Source organism: Lycorma delicatula, chromosome 1, assembly GCF_047948215.1.
Source record: "Lycorma delicatula isolate Av1 chromosome 1, ASM4794821v1, whole genome shotgun sequence".
NCBI lineage: Eukaryota > Metazoa > Arthropoda > Insecta > Hemiptera > Fulgoridae > Lycorma > Lycorma delicatula.
Genome location: NC_134455.1, coordinates 145,749,402 through 145,769,271, shown reverse-complemented (window position 1 = coordinate 145,769,271; position 19,870 = coordinate 145,749,402). Strand labels below are relative to the sequence as shown.

General features: G+C 31.1%; 1 protein-coding gene and 1 non-coding gene across 2 annotated transcripts in view; both read left to right on the top strand.

Moving 5' to 3' along the window:
* The first annotated feature begins 861 nt into the window (after nt 1-861).
* Nucleotides 862-933, top strand: TRNAA-CGC (transfer RNA alanine (anticodon CGC)). The gene has a single exon. It is a non-coding gene; the product is annotated as a tRNA-Ala (tRNA).
* An 875-nt stretch (nt 934-1,808) lies between these two features.
* Nucleotides 1,809-19,870, top strand: part of LOC142318199 (centrosomal protein of 89 kDa-like) — a 64,809-nt gene continuing 46,747 nt past the window's right edge. The window contains exons 1-4 of the mRNA XM_075354759.1: nt 1,809-1,953; nt 6,261-6,459; nt 12,600-12,744; nt 13,974-14,074. Coding sequence (XP_075210874.1) covers nt 1,834-1,953; nt 6,261-6,459; nt 12,600-12,744; nt 13,974-14,074 — 565 coding nt within the window. The 5' untranslated portion in view covers nt 1,809-1,833. The remainder of the gene's footprint in view (nt 1,954-6,260; nt 6,460-12,599; nt 12,745-13,973; nt 14,075-19,870) is intronic.

The following is a 19,870-nucleotide window of genomic DNA, read 5'->3' as shown; positions in this document are numbered from 1 at the left end:
TTAGGCGAAATCTTTCGCCAGCCGTATCTCGAAAACAAAGCGTTTCCATACCTATCTTTATTTGGACTTTTTTCATAATTTTCCTCAGTAAAACATGCCCTGATAGTTTCTCAGTTTCTTCGTGGGACATTATTTATATACAAATACCACATACGAAATTGTCACCTGCACGCTGTTTATTATACTATTAAATAGGAGCCTAATATTTGTCAGTAATGTTTCTTTGACAGTCGTGTTCTTTAAATTTTTAATATTTTTCTTTTATTACCTACATAAACTCAGCTGTAATAAAATAAACATTTTATTTATATTAACAAAAATTTTTAAATATTATAAATTAATGAAGATGACATAAAATTAAATATATTAGAACTATATTACGTAAATAAATACAAACAAAACTTAAATTTGTTAATCCATCAGCTAATGTTTGAGGGAGACATCTTATAAAAACTGTAACAGATAGCAGCCCTCGTATAATAAATTAATATCAATTTTCGGGTCGGTGAAATACCGCAGATGAAAACAATTATACACATTGTCATGTAATTAATTATTACTGTTCGAACCCATAATTTCAAAAGACCTGGATTAGTGAAAATTAATTTTCATCTGATCGTAGTTATATAATGTGTATTATTTATGAAAAAATAAATAAAACTGTTATTTATAAGAAAAATAAATAATTATTCATGAGAAAATTAATAGATATTAAATAAGAAAAATAAGTTAAAAAATTATAAAATGTTTTTCACCATTGAACTGTTTATTCCAATTTACGAACGAGGAAAACGGTGTTTGAATAAAACAGAATTCTACTGTAATTGTTTATTTGTTATTATTTTCGACGGTGTTACTCGTGGGGGTGTAACTCAGTGGTAGAGTGTCTGCTTCGCATGCTGAAAGTCCTGGGTTCAAATCCCAGCACCTCCACTTTTTTTTTATTACTAGAAAGGAATACGATACTTCTTAAAATCGAAGTAAACATTTCTAATTAATTTCTTTACATTTGTACGAATCTGATCAATTGTTGGTAACACATTAGGTATACAAAATGCAAAAAATTTTTAACTTTTTCCGTCATAGAATAAATAATACCCAACCTGGGACGCATAATTAATAAAGTGCATTTACTTTTTGTATATGTAAGAAAGCGATCATGTTGTATGAAGTTAAAAATTTTCGATCATCGATAGTAAACGTTTGACTCGATATAAACAGAAGACCTAGTGAAGGTATATTGATATTGTTTATGTTAAAATGATCGGGGTGTCCAATATTTGAATATGTACGAAGTTTTTTTTTGTAATAATCTATACTACCAGTTTCAAAGATTAAATTAAATATATCTATTATTAATGCCGACTGGCATTTATTAACCTTGTAAATTCATTGGTTTATTTGCAGTTATGACTTTTGCAATTTAATTATGAGAGGTTATCTCTTCATAAAGTTGTTAAAAAATCTTAATTTAGTATTTACTTTTCTTACGTTGTTAAATTGAAAATTTTATGAGACATTTTTTTGTAATTTGTCTGTTTTATTTCAGTGATTGTGATTAAGTAAGGATATTATTAATTTTTTTCATAATAGGTTTTGTATTTTTTTTTTTTGGTTGTTACGTATCAGATTGCCATCCTGATGTATGATAATAATGAAGTGCATCAGCCAATGTAATGTTCATCAACATTCATATTTGTAAGATTAAAACTTGATTATATATATATATATATATATATATATATATATATATATATATATATATATATATATATATCTGTATAAACCTATTAACGCATCATGTCAGTTCCTGATGTTCCGTTATTTACTGTAATGGCTGCTGAGGTCCCTGATAGTGATCATGATCAGTCTTTGTTGATTACCGGTGTAAATGCTACAAAATATTGTTCTCTACGTAGGCAAGAAAAACGGGAAAGAAGAGCACGAAGACAGGTTTGTATCCCCATCCTTTTATTTATACTTTGTTTAGTTCTTTCTTACCATTCTTTAGATAAATGTCTGTTTCTCCGATACAAAAAAAAATCACCTTAACTATAAAGAAAAACAACAGTTAAATTTATGTCCAGTATGTAAAATGGTAATGTTCAATCATGCAAGATTAATTTTGGTTTTTAATTCATTTTATGGGGTTAGAATTGAGGTAAAACATGACAAACAATGTTTTTACTTTATTCATTCAAGTACCATTTTATTTCATGAATTAAAATTTAAATTTACTTCATAGTTATGACACAATTTGCACTTTTACAACCTTGAGTTATTCTTTTTATATAATAAATATATTAGTTATTAAATTATGCACACATTTATTTGGGGGGGGGGGGGGGAAAATGATATATGTAAGCCACGAACTTGACACATGACACATTCATACAGTAGAAAATTTACTAACTCTAAATTTGACTTAAAACAACTTACTAAATTAAAAACAATATCGATGAAGTATACTATTTGATAAATTATTCATGCAAATAATAAATGGTTAAAAAATTTGTTCCTAACTACTTAGCAATCCATCATTGTAACTAACACAAAAATCCAACCATCTGAAAAATAAAAAAGAAACCCTTGGAGAAGAAAGTAGATCATAGTCTAATAAAGAATTTGTGGAAGTTTATATTTGTTTGTGTTACGCGAGTCAAAACTTTTATTATTTTATAAAAGCGTAAACATATTTCATCATGCAATTTAAAAAAAAAACATAAAACCCCATCCCATACATAAACCAATTCTCATTTTTTAATATAGCCACCATTGCATTTTCCAACTCTCAAACATGTTATCATATTGAAAAGGTTATTGGCAATTACTATTAAAACTTAAATACAGAAAATAGTAATCATAATATATATGCTGAATTCTTCAGTCAGTTGTTGTAGTGGTTAGTTAGCTTACTGTCTTTTTGATCAGCCTATCTTAGATTCAGTTAGATTGTACAAGGTAACATAAAATCAGTTACAAGCAAGTAATAAAATAATAAATTTTTACTCTTGTCTTTGAGACTGCTTATGGCAAAAATCTGAAAATATCTACAGTAAAGGATATTGTATATCCTTTGATTTTTTTTGGATTTTCAAGTTACAGAAATGTATTATTTATCAGAATTTGAAATTTACTTAGCTGACCAGTTATGTTGGTATTTTAGGATAAAACAAAATTTTGGTAAATATTAGGCTAATTATTTACCGCCTTAAAATAATCAAGAAAAATACCAGCTTTAAAATTCAGTTTTATGATTACTCCCTGATGAAATATGTGTTTTCAAGAAAACATTGATCTTTACACATTATAGGCTGTTTATGAATAACTTTCAGAATGTAGTTGTTCGCAGTTATTTTCTTCTATTACAGGCTTCAGTTGATCTTCACAGACATACTACTGTTTTGTCTATGAAGGTCAACAGGCAGGCTTTACGACTTAGTGTGTAAAAGTAATAAGCATAAATTATTCTGGTGTGAACTTTTAGTAAGTGATTATCTCTGTAGAAGCAGTGTTGAAAATTTCTAGTTAATAGTTCAGCTAGTTTTCCTACACAGGGATATTACAATCTTGATTTAATTTATTTAGTTGATTAGTTTAATTTTGATTTTTGGTAAAAAACAAAAGAAACAAAAACGAATGATTAACTTACTAGAGGAAACACTACATTGTTTTTGCATTCCATAGCATTAGAATATTTAACCATGCATCCACACATTTCATAATGAATACCTCAGCCCATCCATTTACAATTAGTGTCTTTGAGATAGTTTTGCCAAACTATTTTGGTGTCTATTTTCACCAAAAACATGCGATTATAATGTGCAAAAATCATTTTCTTCTTTTATTATAATTCTTTAGTAAATAACAGAATTATTATATATACGTGTTTATTCAGCAAGCAGTGAGCACATAGAATGACTGGATAAGTAGAACCTTTTATATTTTTTTTATATCTGCTGGCTCTCTTCAGTTATAAAATATGGAAGCAGATTATTCAGTGAAGTTTCTCACTGCTGTTCGTATACAATTTAAAAGACTGGTTAATTTTTTAAAAGTATTTCAGAAGTTATCGTATTTTAAACTAATAATCATAATCATCATGTGGCATTCTGCTTGTTTGGCAGGTCCCTGGTACCACTGTTATCTCCATCTGTTTCTATCCCATGCTTTTCATTTTGTCTCATAACCTTTACTACTCTTATTAACTTCAGATTTTCCTTCGTCTTCTTCTTTCACCTTCAACAGAATCTTAAAGAACTGCATTTATTTCGCCTAATTATTTGCCCGATCATTTTCTTCCCTCCCTGTGATAAGTTGCCAGTATTGTTCTATCGTCATTTATTCTTCTTAATACTTTTACTTTCCCTAGTTGTATGTGTTTGTCTCTAATTCATTATTCAATCTTCTATTAATTGCTCTGTTGTACTCTCCTTTATTTTTATATTTTCTTCTTTCTTCCACCTTTTGTATCATTTCTTGTGTTACCCAAGGTTTCGTTGCTTGGGTGCCTTCATAGAAACAGATTCTTTTTTCTTAGTTTCTCTTATAGATGATTTTATCCTTGACCACATTTCGTCTGCTGGTTCATTTTGTCTTTTACCTGGATTAATTCCCTTGGTCAGCATTTCACCCACTTTTACTCTCCTTATCCCCTCTAACCCCCCTCTATATTCCATTTCTTCACCTTTATTGCTGTTTGAATTCATCTTGTTTTCATTTCTATCATTAAAAAAATGTTCACTTCCTATGTCGGCTCCTGGAAGCCCATTTGCTTTCTTAACAGCATTCCTGTATCTATTTTCATCCAAAAGGTGATTATCTGAAAATGAGATGCATTTGTTGGTCTTGCCTAAGTATATGTATATGATTCTTAAAAATGTATTTGTAATTAACAATTCCTTCTCTTGGCAAAATTCAACCAGCCTCTTTCATTTCGTATTCCCAATTCGAACTTGCCCGCTGTCTTTCCATCTTCGCCTTCTCCCATCCTACTACTATACTGCATTCCAGACCCCTATATTACAGCAACTCTGTTCATTTTAATAACTCCTCATTATTATTGTACATCTTTTCAGTATCTTCATCCAGATACTCTGACGTTTGGCATGTACACCTGAACTAATACTAGATCTTTTGGCAGTATTCCAATCTTTAAAGCCACTATTCTATCAGTCATATAAATTATTTTTTTACATTTCTTTCTATACTATTTTTTATACCTGTTCCTACTCCATTTTTTCCTCTTTCAATTCTTGAAATAAGGTAACTTCACCACTTCTCAATTCTCTTCTTCCTTCACATTTAACCTTGCTACCTACCATATCAATTTTACTTATTTTTATATCTCTCTTCAAGTTTTCCAACTTACCTGACAACAATAATGTTTTCACATTCCATGTACCTATTCTCACTGCTGTCTTTTTATAACTCTGTCAGTTTCTTCCCCTGAGATCCAAATGGGAAGCTATTTTACCTTCAGAATATTTAACAAAAGAAAACATGGTGCCTGACTAGGAAAAAGTAATACGGTGGTATTCCATTGCCTTCTGTATCTTAATGTTGTTATCTTCCTGTTGAAGTTTCTTCCATTTTTGGGGGTGATTTTTCACCCATGAGGCAATGGTCTGCCCTAAACCCCTACCACTCATCCAGGCTTCATAAAGACTGTTGACACTTATTGGGGTGAAGCTCCTTATCCCAGAAGCTATTCGGTCCCTTCATTCGTTAGCTGCTTGTATTTACCAACCACCTTTAATATATACAATCATTGCCACTTCTCTACTGCAGGGACATGAATTTCAGAATATTCCTATCATAAAATCTGAAACCTAATTGCCATTTCTTAGATTCTCTAGTACTTTTAGAAATTTAAAAAAAATAGATTAGGCTTATTTTTGTTTGCATGTTTAAGGTATTCAAAAGTTTATCCTATCAGAACTAACACAGAGATTGTTATCTTCAAAAAAAAAAGTTTCTTTATATGTTTACCTTCTAACCAGATAGTATTTTTTCTCGTGATATTACAAAGTAATGCTAAAAAATAATACAGTGATACCTAAGGGAAAAAATCAATCTACAATAATAAGCATAACACACTAATAGTTACTAAACAAGTGATCTTATGTCTGATGTCAAAAGAAAGATTGAATAAAGTTTTCCTTGCTGTGAAAGCTTTTATAATTTAAAAAAAAATAAAATATGAAATTAAAGCAAGTTAATTTGAACTTTTTTCAGTTAATTTACTGATATTGTTACAGGGTTCTCATAAGGTTCAGCAGCAACTATTACAGCACCAACAAACGAAAGCAGTTGTGCATAGTCAGATTGGACAAGTTAGTGGCAATATACCATTGCCTGATGCATCATTACAATGTCGACATTCTGTTAAACATAGTAGACGTTGGCTTATGACAGAATTAGACAGAATAAAACAAGAAAATGAGATTCTCAAGACAGGTATAATAAATTCACCTTCTTTCTAAATTTGTAAAATTTTCCTTTTTTTTACTCCAGAAAGGGGCACGAGGGCTATCTTGAAAGTAGCAGTTATTCAGTAATTTCTATTGTAGTGTTTGTCATTTAAAGATCAACTAGTTTTTTTGTATTTGTTTGTTGTTGTTAACCATTAACAAACCTTTATTTGGTAATTTATGTGTGAACTGTAAAGTTTAAACTGATTAAGCAACCAACTTTACCACTGACTATGGAATTCAGACCATGGTACATACTCAAGAATATCAAAATTCTAAGATAAAAATTGGCAATACCAATTGAAATTCAATGATAAATGGTTTCTGAATTCAGTATTAATGCAAGTAATGAAAGAATTGTATAAAATTGGTGTGAAATGTTTTGGACTAGTGGAAAAAATCTGAATGATGAAGAGCATTTTAGGTTACCTTCAATGATCACCAACAACTATCAGAAGCATATTCATGATAAAAGTTTTAAAAAATCAAGTTCAATTTGGAATTAATTTTTTCATATATTTTTAAAGCAGTTCTTGATAAAATCTCTACCAAGATTTAGGCTGCAACAAAATTTATACCACACATATTAATAGAACACAAATGAGAAAACTGGGCTCATTCAAATTTTCTATGTACAAGGTCTGTTCAGAAATTAACCAAACATTTTTAATTACATGCCAATGGAGATATTTATTGACGTGCGGTTAACAATATTGTATTCCGCATAACCTCCTCTGTAACCACATGTTCTTGAACTGTTGATTCCTCGTTTATTTTTTGTGTTATTATTGTTTGAGTACAACATGTTTAAGTATTAGTAGCGATTTTTGTAATCTGCAATTTTACGATGATTGAACATTTGTCTCATTGTCGTTTGCTATAAATGCAGCTTTTATCTCCCGTTATGATCCTTTGCATGAATGTTTCATTGTTATCAGCTTTTTCAAGAAGTTGCTGACAATTGTCCACTTGATTTTCTTTCTGCTGTTCAGTTATCCAATGAACAATTTGCTGCAGCTCAATGCATGTTCAATTTCTCAGTCAAAATGCCATGGCATGATCCAATCGAGATGCTAACCCTTTCTGAAAGTTCTCTTAGTCAATCAGTAATTTGCACGCACAGATCGTTGATTTTCTGAATGTGTGTGTCATCAGTTGAAGTCAAAGGCCTTCTTGATCAAGAGTCATCTTCAATTGACTGACAACCACTTTTAAATCATGAAAACCATTCGCAGCATTGTGTATGACCCAGAGAATCTTTTCTGTAAGCTTGTTTCAAAACTTGAAAAGTTTCTATGAAAATTTTCCCCAGTTTCATGCAAAATTTTACGTTGTATCATTGCTCCCAAAAAACACATATTACAAAAATTGCTAATAACACTTAAACACATTGCACTCAGATAATAATAACACGAAAACTAAATGAGATATCAAGAATCCAAGAACATGTGGTTACAAAGGAGGTTATGCAGAACACAATGCTGCCAACTCCACATGACTAAATATCTCCATTGGCACTTAATTAAAAAAGTTTGGTTATTTTCTGAGCAGACTTTGTACTGTAAAAAGAAGGTGATAAATTACTGGATTTGCTTCTGATCAACAATGAAACATGAATGTTATATTGCACATAATAAGAAAACTCATAAGCATGAATGCAAGTCTGTCATCACTTTCAGTCAATGAAAAATTCCACAAAAATGTAAGCAATCATACATACATATGTTCATGAGATTCTCAGATCAGTCTGGTAATCTGTTGATCAGCTTCATGTTACAAGAAACAACTGTTGCATAAACCTACTGTGAAAATCTCTAAAAACTGCACTATACTGTCTGAAATTGTTAAAAGTTAATGCCCTATTTGTTATGACAAATAGGGCATAATATTTCTGCACAGTAATATGCTCCCATAACTTGCTGCTGTGTCATTTACTGCATAAATTTCAATGCTTTCAGTCTCATGCCATATCATAAACCAATTATCCCATTATAATCATTAAAAAGAATCTGTTAATAACCAAGTAAAAAACTTCAGTAGACAGTTAGTTATATTTTCTAATAATAATATAAGGTAGAACTAATCATATGATTTAAAGTAATTTAAATCATCTTCCTCAGAAAAGTAATGTACTAAATAATTTGATTACAGTCACCCAAAATGCTAATTATTAATGCAAATCCAGTTAGACTTGCATTAGTCAACATAGAATAACTTGTGATTTTAATCATTTAACCTTGCTTTGCTAGCTTTATCTTCATACTACAGTTTTTCCACTGTAATATAATATACATACATATATATATATATATAATATGTGAAAAAGTAAAAGGGCTAAAATGCATGAAAAATTACATACCTATTAGCCTCTAAAAATAATTTTAAGAATAATATTTGAAAAATAGGCACTAGTTAAAAGACTTGGCATACTTCTAAAAAGCAAGTAACATCTTTCTGGCTTCAGAGAAATAAATTAACAAATATATCTCTTTAATAATTGTGTATATTTTCGTAGATTTTCAAAATCCTTTTGATGTTTAAATAAGACTTAATTTGAGAGAAGTTAGTGTGTTAGATCAGTTATAGTGTCACAGTTTTAGCTTAAAACTGGTTTTATCTTATTTAAATAGAAACAGATTGTTATAGAGATCTGTGATGAGCCAGTTATCCAATCGAGATGCTAACCCTTTCTGAAAGTTATTCTTTGGAAAATTTCTATTCTCCTAACATTCAATTCAAAATAGTTTTATTCCTGGCCCAGACATATTTTTTCACTCTTTTAATGGTCTTTCTATCGCTTTTCTGAATCCTAACCAGTATTATTTACAGATGGCTTTAACCTCTTAATTACTGCCAAAAACTAGTATGAATTCTTTAAAAAATTTACTAGACAATTAGCCATTTTATAACTCTCTTAATATTTCCTTATTCTATTCCAAAATGTGTTGAGAATGTTTTGATCTATCTCTTCTATCCATCCCATATCATAGCAAGTCTTATCATTCCATCCAGATCCAGTCCCACCTCTGTCTAATAACTCCATATCCTAAAATATCTACAAAATTTAATTAGTGTAGTGAGTATAGAAAATAAGCCCTCTGAACACATATAACTGAATTGACGTACGTCTGAGTTGACACATGAATGAATATTTTCTAACTTTCTCCCCTATTTCAATTCAATCAGATTCTAAGCTCATTAAATCATCTCTTAAGTGAGAAAATCAATTTAAGAACAGTGAAAAACTTAGCTGAATTATTTGCCAGTTAATTTTTCTTAAAAAATCAGTTTGACCATAATAAAAAGTTTCCTTTGGAAACTTTCTTGGTTTGTACTTTGGTTTAATGGTTTGTACAAACTGTACTGAGTATACAGGTTCTTCTCTTCTGGATTATAGTTGTGAAATTTTTCACCCTGATTTTTTTTTCCAAAGTAAACTGGATGCTGTTAAAAGATTCCTATGGCAAATATTATTAGGGAAAATTACTGGTTTTATATTAAATTTGATCAAAAGATTTTTAAAAAATGTGTTTCATAGCTCTTACCTAAAGTAATTTCTGAGAATATAGCTGTAGAAAATGGCACAAGTGGATGCCATACTTCGTATGATGAGTGTAGTAACCTCCACTGAGGAGGAACCTAACCCACCAGGATGATCTAAAGGTGAACACATCTTCCCAAATCAGCTGATTTGGAAGTCGAGAGTTCCAGCATTCAAGTCCTGGTAAAGTCAGTTATTTTTACACGGATTTGAATACTAGATCGTGGATACCAGTGTTCTTTGGTGGTTGGGTTTCAATTAACCACACATCTCAGGAATGGTCGAACTGAGACTGTACTAGACTACACTTTATTTACATTCATACATATCATCTTCATTCATTCTCTAAAGTGTTATCTGAATGGTAATTAACAGAGCGTAAACAGGAAAAAGAAAGGAGGAATATGCCCTGGGAATTTTCCTGGACATTTCTGGGGCATTTAATAACCTATGGTGGCCTTATGCCAGTTACAGAAAAGAGATTTTAGCATGATTGAGTTGTAGGTTATGCAATGTTACTTCAGTCTTTGGGATTTACTGCTCTGTGAGGGCAGTCATAAAGTGGGGAAGACACTGTCACAGGGTTATCCGCAGGACAATTTGTTGGGTCCCTTATTGTGAGTGGTGGAGTTTGATTCACTTTTGCGGCTGAGATTGCCCAGCAGGTGTTGCTTTGTGGCTTATGCTGACAATGGGCTCTTGCTGGTTGAAGAAGGTTTGCAGAGGGGGTTTGAATTCTGAGCCACTCAATCATGTAGAATACTCAATCTATGGGGTCGTCAACATACGATGACGTTTAGCTTAGAGAAGACCACAATGATGCTCCTCAAAGGCCGTTTGGCTGTGAGGCGGCGAGTCCACCTCACAGCCAACATATTAGATATGTTGAGGTTCAAAAGTACCTCAGGGTGTTTTTTGATGAAAAATTGTAGTTTAAGAAGCACCTTCAATATGTCGCAGGGAAGGCCTGTAATGCCTTCTTCGTAATTATCCTGATTGGGGTCTTAATTTTAAGACTATGAGTATCTTGTATAAGGTTGTCTGCAAGGCAATTATGCTGTATGTGGTGCCTGTTTGGGTGAATAGGCTTTAAAAGCTGTCGGGTAATTTTAATATGGGCTCAACGCCTTACTTTGCTTAAGTAATGGGTGGTTACTGTACAGTTTCACAGGAGGCAATCTTTGGTGATCACAGGCATGAAACCAATAGACTTGATTGCGTCTGAGAGTCAACAACATTATGTTGCTAAGTAGTCAGGTGAATTGACTTCGGAGAAAATAAAGGAGATGGAACAGCATTGTGTTTCCCTGTCCCAGGCCAGATGGGATGAGACAGAATGTAGGCGTTATACGCATGATCTTTTCCCTAATGTTGTTGATTTGCAGAACGCCTCTTAGGTACATCCAAACAAGTATGTGACACAATTTCATTTTGGGCACGACGCTTTTCTGGGCAGATTTCAGAAATTCAGCCTGGCAGACTCTGGTATGTGTCCACAATGCGGATTGTTGGACGGTGCTTATGTGATATATGAATGTGCTAGGTATGACTTAAGAACACTGGTATACAAAATTGTGGATAACAGTATTCTTTGGTAGTTGGGTTTCAATTAACCACACATCTCAGGAATTGTCGATCTGAGGCCTGTACAAGACTATACTTCATTTACATTCATACATATCATCTCATTCATCCTCTGAAGTAATACCTTACGGTGATTCTGGAGGCTAAACAGATAAAAGTAGGTATGACTTAAATGCACACAGAGACCATTTGATTGTCGGCTTGATATTATCGGGTGATTTGATCTCCTTGTTAATTGTAAAAGCCAGGCCGAATGGTTGATCATAGAAAGTTTTATTACATATTTGGCAAAAGAAAGGATCGATGAAGAGATGTGATGTTCCCCTTGGACTTTTCTTATTTGTGTTTGTGTTTATGTTTGGTTTTATTGTTATTTTGTTTTATAGTTTGTTGAACTGTTGCTGTTTTTGTTTCTGTTTGATGATAGATTTGTATGTTTTTCGTTAGTTATATTTGATGTTACTGTTATGTTACATTATTTATTTTTATTATTATGATTTTCTAGTGATTTTTTTTTGTTGCATTTTATGATTCGTTGTGTGTTGAACTCATTTTTACCTTTTAGATAGGTAGGGTTCAGTTTCTTCATTCTTAGAAACTCATTGAGTCTTGCTTGAGACTTGGCTATATGTGTTTTGTTTTGAGTTTATGTTAGTAGGGTACCAATGGGAATGTCGTTTGTGGTATTCACATCGGTGGCATCCTGGCTGAGGCTTGACTGAAAGATGTCATTGCCAAGGTACTGAAGATGACCTCCAGTAAAGCCCATAAGGGCTAGATACGGAGGAGGTGAAATGGTGACCAAAACCATCGCATGGAGGGTAAGACACCCTCCATGTGATGGTTTTGATCCCCTAGGGGGAAGACCCCCTATGGGATTAGGATATATTGTAGATTGTAAAAAATGTAAAAATCTCTTAGAATTTTACAAGGCAGTCATGAAAACATGTGAGTGAAATCAGGTTTAAATTATTTTGTTTGTTTTTTTTTTGTAATTTTAGGAGAAGGAGAATTACAAACTAAATTATCACAAGTGGAAAATGAAAAAGAGCAATTATTGGGGGATGTTGAAGGATTGTCAACTATAAGAGAAGAGAACAAACAATTACAGCAGGATGTATTCATGCTTAAAAACTTAGTCATCAGGTAATATTAATTCTCTCTCTCTCTCTCTCTCTCTCTCTCTCTCTCTCTCTCTCTCTCTCTCTCTCTCTCTCTCTCTCTCTCTCTCTCTCTCTCTCTCTCTCTCTCTCTCTCTCTCTCTCTCTCTCTCTCTCTCTCTCTCTCTCTCTACATTTATTACTTTCATGTTTGAACATCCTGCTGTGAATCCAATTCAAACACTTTCATACATATACAAAGTAGATATTTATACGAGAAGAATTCATACCTGTACCTTTTGAAGGTAGATGGACCATTAAAACTATTATGTATAGTAGTTCTAAAGATACACTTTTAAAAGTGGATATACATTACAACTTTATATCTATTCTGTGTAAACCACTTGTTTATTTAAGTTAAGAAGGTATATTTTCCACTCACTTTTAGCTAACTCAGTTTCTTTTTTTTGTATGTATAGTATATGAATTATTACATTGTGGTTTAAACACCATCATTAAGAACTTTTATATCTTTTACTATTTATTTTTTTTTAAGTTATAACTTTTAAAATCATTATTATTTATTCAGTAGTGCTTTTCTTTTTTTACTTTTTGATTACCTTAGGTACTTAACTTTGATTATTTTTGATTTCATAGCTGCAGTTATTTACTTTGCAGTAAAGGTTGTGCTTTACTTTGTGTAAAAAGAGGGCAGAAAAAAAATTTGTTAAGGTGAAATATAGATTAAGAATTAGAAAGACATTCTTAAAAATATTTTTGTAGAGTGTAGTGCTTTATGGCAGCGAATTGTGTCCAATAGGAAGATAAAAAAAAGAACAGAATAGGAGGCCTTTGAAATATGATATTATAGGAGGATTAGAAGGGTTTATAAAATTAAGTATGTTTTAAAAGAATTAATAGAGGAGAAAACTTGAAAAGAAATGAAGTAAATTAATGGATCATATGTCATCCAATTTTATTTAGTTTGGTCATGGAGAGATTTGTAGAAGATAGGAACTGTAGAGGAAGACAAAAATTCAAATTTATTAAACAGATAATTGAGGATGTAGGAAGTAATAATTATGTAGAAGTTAAAAGACTAACACAGAATAGAAAGAAATGGAAAATACAATGAAACCAGCCAAATGACTGATGACCTCAGAAAAAATATGTTTAATTAAAATTTCTGACCTCTTTATATGTTAATTTCATGTATCATATTCTCATTTCTCATTACTTAATGCAGTGATTTTTGTATTCTGTGAATGTTTATAGACTGAATGTGGAGTTGGAGCATATGCAAGATAAGTTGTATAGCATTAAATACACGGGTATTAATATTACTTCAGCTGCTGATGAACCTATTACAAAAGAGAGTAAGTAGTATTGAAGTAATCAACTTAAAGTTGAATACTTATATAATTTAAGAATGCAAACATTGTATATAGAATGAATCTTATTTTAAGAAACATTATTTTTATCTTATATTATAGAAACTTTCTTATCTTATATTGAAGAACATTTTTTTTGGAAGCCCTACATCATCCACTTTCATAAAAATAGTAATTTTTTTTATTACATGAACCAGTATAATAAAGTTAAAAGTTAAAGTTTAAATTTTACTTTGTAAAAATGTTACATATAAATTTACTAAGTCAATGGTGGCTTGCATATAGGTATTGTGGAACTGCAGCACCCACTCTTTCCAGTATATCATTGATAATATTTAATATAATGAGTCCTTTTTTCATTAATTCATTCTTTATACTTGTATAATATATAATCCTTAAGCTTAATGTCAGTAACCATCCCCCAATTTAAGAAAAAGATATAAAAATCTTTGTATGGAACTGTGGGCTTCACAGTTCCAGTGGCATGGTGTTTGGCTGTTGTGTGCATGCGCACATAGGAAGCTGCACGTGAGGCTGCGAGGGAGAGAGCACTCTCTCACTCCTGCAGTGCCAATCCTGGCGTGCTGGTGGAAGGTAGTTTTTTTTTACTCTTCATGTTCATGGAACGTTCCTAGTTCGTTCCCTTTTCTAGTTTAGTTTTTAGTTTAGGAAGGAATATGAAAGTGGTTTAGTTGTTTTTTCAGTAGTGATCAGAAGATGGTAGAAAGCAAGGGCTCTTTGATTGCCAAATCTATCCAAAAACATGCTGAAAGGGTGAAAGAGAAGGTAAATAGTAAAAACTAACTACGTATTTGCTTCTGTGTACGTAGAAATTTAGATTGAGCACCATTGGATTATAGTGTTTTTAAGCAGACATTTTAATTAGTTATTATCTAATAAAACTAAAAAATATTATCTGTATAGACATCTTATTATTTATTCATTTAAGCCAAATACGATTTTTAATCATAATGTGCTTAAAAACCATGTACCATTTCTTGAATGTGATAAAGTGTAGAATTAGATTATTATCCTGCTTCCAGCTATTCTATTTGATTCTTTTTTTTTTTGTTTGGTTCTTTTATTTTACAGAAAACTTTAACCATGGCCTTGAAAAGGCCCAGAAAAAAATTTTCTGGAACGCACCCCCACTAATTTTAACTACAAGCCGCCACTGTACTCAGTTAGATGTTAAGGGAATACCGTTGTAACTTAAAATTCAGGAAATAGTTTTTTAAATTACAAATCTCGGTTTAATTTAAATATGTTCCTGAAATCTGTTCCACTTAATAGTTGGATTTTGTTTTTAATAAGAAGAATTAAATATCACCTGATCATGGCATTGGAGCTACCTTCTTTGAGCAATCATACTCATACAGATAAGTATCATTGCTTCACATGTTAGAACTGGACTTAATTTATTTCCTGAAATAAGGGTTGAACCTCCATCAGGTTGCAGAAACCTGATGGTGACGATGAAATCACTCAATACGTATCTATCTACTCACTTATCCATCTTTTCAATGGGATTCGTTACTTTAACCTTTCTCTGTATTGCTCAGCTTAATAGAGATGTAAAGATTAAACCTACCATGTGTAGGTTGCATGGAGTGGAAAAGCTAACAGGGAATTTATTGTGATGCTGCTAGATTGCATGGATACATATTAGATACATATAGATCCCAGAGCCCATATATATTAAATTTATTAATATAAACCAACTAGTACAGAATGTTGAGATAAAACATATCTTATCTTAATTTTATAATGAAAGTACTTTCACAGGATCCTACATCCTCAGTCATGATTGAAATATTTAATGAAACTGAATATTAAAAATACTAAAATAATGAAAATTACATATTAATTTATCATATGCGTGCTGCTATCTGTTGCAGTTTTTATAAGACTGACTCCCTCAATTATTGTATGATGGTTTACCAATTTGAAATTTTGTTTGTATTTATTTATGTAATTATTATTAATTAATTAATTAATTATTATTTATGTATTTTTCCAATATTTTTAATTTTGTCATCTTTATTAATTTCTATTATTTCCAAATTTGTTTTAATATCAGTAATAGATTAATGCAGATTATTGTAATAGATAATCAGCAATAGATTAATATCAGTAATAATTAATGGAATTAATTTGTTTAATATCAGTTATTGTTTATTAAATGGTCTACCATATTAGATAAACCAAATTTATTATTTTTGTAATTTCTATAATGTTCAAGGAATCTTGTTTTAAATGATATATTTGTTTTTCCTGTATAAATACGATCACAATTGTTACATTTAATTTTATAAATTTCACACATATTATTGTATTTTATTTTTCAGATATCTTTATTTTTTGGTCATTATTATTTTATTGTGTTTTGATAGTTATTTTTTTATAAATATTATTAATTTAATTAGTAAATTTCATATATATATATATATATATATAAATATATATACAGGTGGGTTCAAAAAGTAACAAGAATTTTGAAATTTTGCAGGTTGTATTAGTCCGATTCTGGAGATTTTTTCGTTGTTATATTGGTAAATATGTATGAAAAGTATCTGTAAATGTTTAGCCATATTGAATGTCAGCTTCAAAAGGATAACACACGTTTTGGTATGATCGGCGATTTTGTATTTGTATAAATAATGGATCAGAGAATTTGTTTTGCTATAAGAATAGAAAAAAGTATAGCAGTGTTTTAAAAATGTTAAATATTGCTTTTGGTGAGTCTGCTATAAGTAAAGCAAAGATTTATGAGTGGGATAACCGTTTCCAAGAAGGTCGTGCAGACGTTGAAGATGACGAGTGCCCTGAATGCCCCAGCACATCAACAACTGATGAAAAGTGGAAAAAGCGAAAGAAATGATTATGAATGATTGCTGAATCACAATCAGAGAAGTTGCTGATGATGTTGGGATATCAATTGGCTCATGCCATGAAATTGTTTTGGATGTTTTGGGTATGAAACATGTGACAGCAAAATTTGTTCCAAAATTGCCAAATTTTTAACTAAAACAGCGGCAAATGGAAGTTGCTCAGGAGTCACTAAATGAAGTCAACAACTATGCAGAACTACTGAAAGGTGCCATAACAGGTGATGAAACATGGGTTTACGGATATGAAGTCAAAACTAAGGTTCAATCATCCCAGTGGAAGCATTCTGGATCACCAAGACTGAAAAAAGCTCGACAAGTACGGTCGAATGTGAACACAGTGCTCACTGTGTTCTTTGATTTTAACGGCATAGTGCATCATGAGTTCTTGCCACAAGGTCAAACGATCAATAAGGAGTATTACCTACAAGTTCAATGCCATTTGCGTGAAGCAATCCGAAAAAAATGCCCAGATTTGTGGCAAAACAATTCATGGCTTTTGCACCATGATAATGCGCCGCCTGCTCACACTTCATTGCTTGTTCGCCAAGCCTTGGCTTGTTCGCCAATTTTTAGCCAAAAACAACACTGTAATAATACCCCAACCGTCATATTCACCAGACATGGCCCCATGTAACTTTTTTCTATTCCCAAAAATAAAGAGAACCTTAAAGGACCTTCGTTTTATAAGCATACATGAGATTAAGAGCAAATAACTGAAAGAGCTAATCACTATTCCAAAGATCGAGTTCAAGAAGTGTTTCGGGGATTGGAAAAAGCACTGGCATAAGTGTATAATATCTAATGGGAACTATTTTGAAGGGGATAACATTAATGTAGAAGAATAAATAAAACTTTTTCCAAAAAACAAAAATTCTCATTACTTTTTGCAAATTTATATATAAAACTTTTTTTTTTTACTGAAATTAATCATTTTAAGATCCATATTATTCATCTGGACTATTAAATAATATTATATATATTTAAATTATATTATATTTTTTTTTGTCTTCAGTCATTTGACTGGTTTGATGCAGCTCTCCAAGACTCCCTATCTAGTGCTAATCGTTTCATTTCGGTATACCTCCTACATCCTACATCCCTAACAATTTGTTTTACATATTCCAAACATTGCCTGCCTGCACAATTTTTCCCTTCTACTTGTCCCTCCAATATTAAAGCGACTATTTCAGGATGCCTTAATATGTGGCCTATAAGTCTGTCTGTTCTTTTAACTATATTTTTCCAAATGCTTCTTTCTTCATTGATTTGCCACAACACCTCTTCATTTGTCATTTTATCCACCCACCTGATTTTTAACATTCTCCTGTAGCACCACATTTCAAAAGTCTCTAATCTTTTCTTCTCAGGTACCCCGATCGTCCCAAATTTTACTTCCATATAAAGCGACAATCCAAACATACACTTTCAAAAATCTTTTCCTGACGTTTAAATTAATTTTTGATGTAAACAAATTATATTTCTGACTGAAGACTTGTTTCGCCTGTGCTATTTGACATTTTATATCCCTCTTGTTTTGTCCATCTTTAGTAATTCTACTTCCCAAATAACAAAATTCTTCTACCTCCATAATCTTTTCTCTTCCTGTTTTTATATTCAGTGGTCCATCTTCGTTATTTCTACTACATTTCATTACTTTGGTTTTGATCTTGTTTATTTTCATACGATAGTTCTTGCATAGGACTTCATCCATGCTGTTCATTGTTCCTTTTAAATCTTTTTTACTCAGCTAGAATTACTATATCATCAGCAAATTGTAGCATCTTTATCTTTTCACCTTGTCTATATTGTATATTTATTTAATATTATGTGAGATATAAACCACCAAAATATAGTAATTAGATAAGTTAAACTTACCATATTAATTTCCAAAAACCAGTTTTTGTGGTATCCCACATCTTCAGTTGGTATTAAATTCTAAATTTATTACATATTCTTTTAATGATTGTCATTTTTTTAAAAATTATAATATTTTCTATTTTGAATTTTGCTGTCTGGTACTGGACAGCAAAATTACATGTACCGACAAAATTTAATACCAACTGAAGATGCAGATTATCGTGAAAACCAGTTATTGAAAATTATAGGTAAATTTAACTTATCTAATTACTGTGTTTTGGTGTTTTATATTTCATAAATATTTAATTTTATTAACACAGGGTCAAAATGTTGATGAATTATTTAAATATTCAAAAAAATATATGAAATATTTAGACTCTGCTGTAACATATTATTTATATGTTGTGTCCTTGCTGAATTTGCTGAATTAGATTAAATTATCATACAGAATTATTTTATAACCACATACTAAAGAAGTTGATTCGATCTTGATTGATGAAGTTTCCTTTGTACTTTTTATAAAGCAATTTTGTATTATAATATTCAGTGTTGAGATTTTGCGTGATAACTCAGCATCATTGGTGATAAAACTTATAAAATAAGTAAAAATATAGTTCTTATAAAATTGATGATCATTTTGATTTTATTATTAGCTAACCCTTCTTGAATTAATTTGATGAAAAAATTAAATATATAGGGTGATTTTTTTAGTCTTGTTACCCAATTGTTAATGTCTGGTAATTTTTTTCTAAGAAAGGGAAATTTTGTTTTGTGACAAGAAGTTGGTAGCGCTACTCAACCAGTATAGATACGGCAGTGTAAGTTGATTCTCCTTGAGCTGTGTAAACTTTTGTGCCGTTTCCGGTCATGTTACGAACAGAATGTCTTTTACCATAGAACAATGAGTTTTCATTCTTGAACTATATTTTGCTACGAAATCGTATGTGAGTGTAAAAGAATCATTTCAAATTAAATTTTTTGGTGTTCCTCTGCCAGAAAAAATGTCAGTTTCTAGGCTAGCAAACCGATTTCA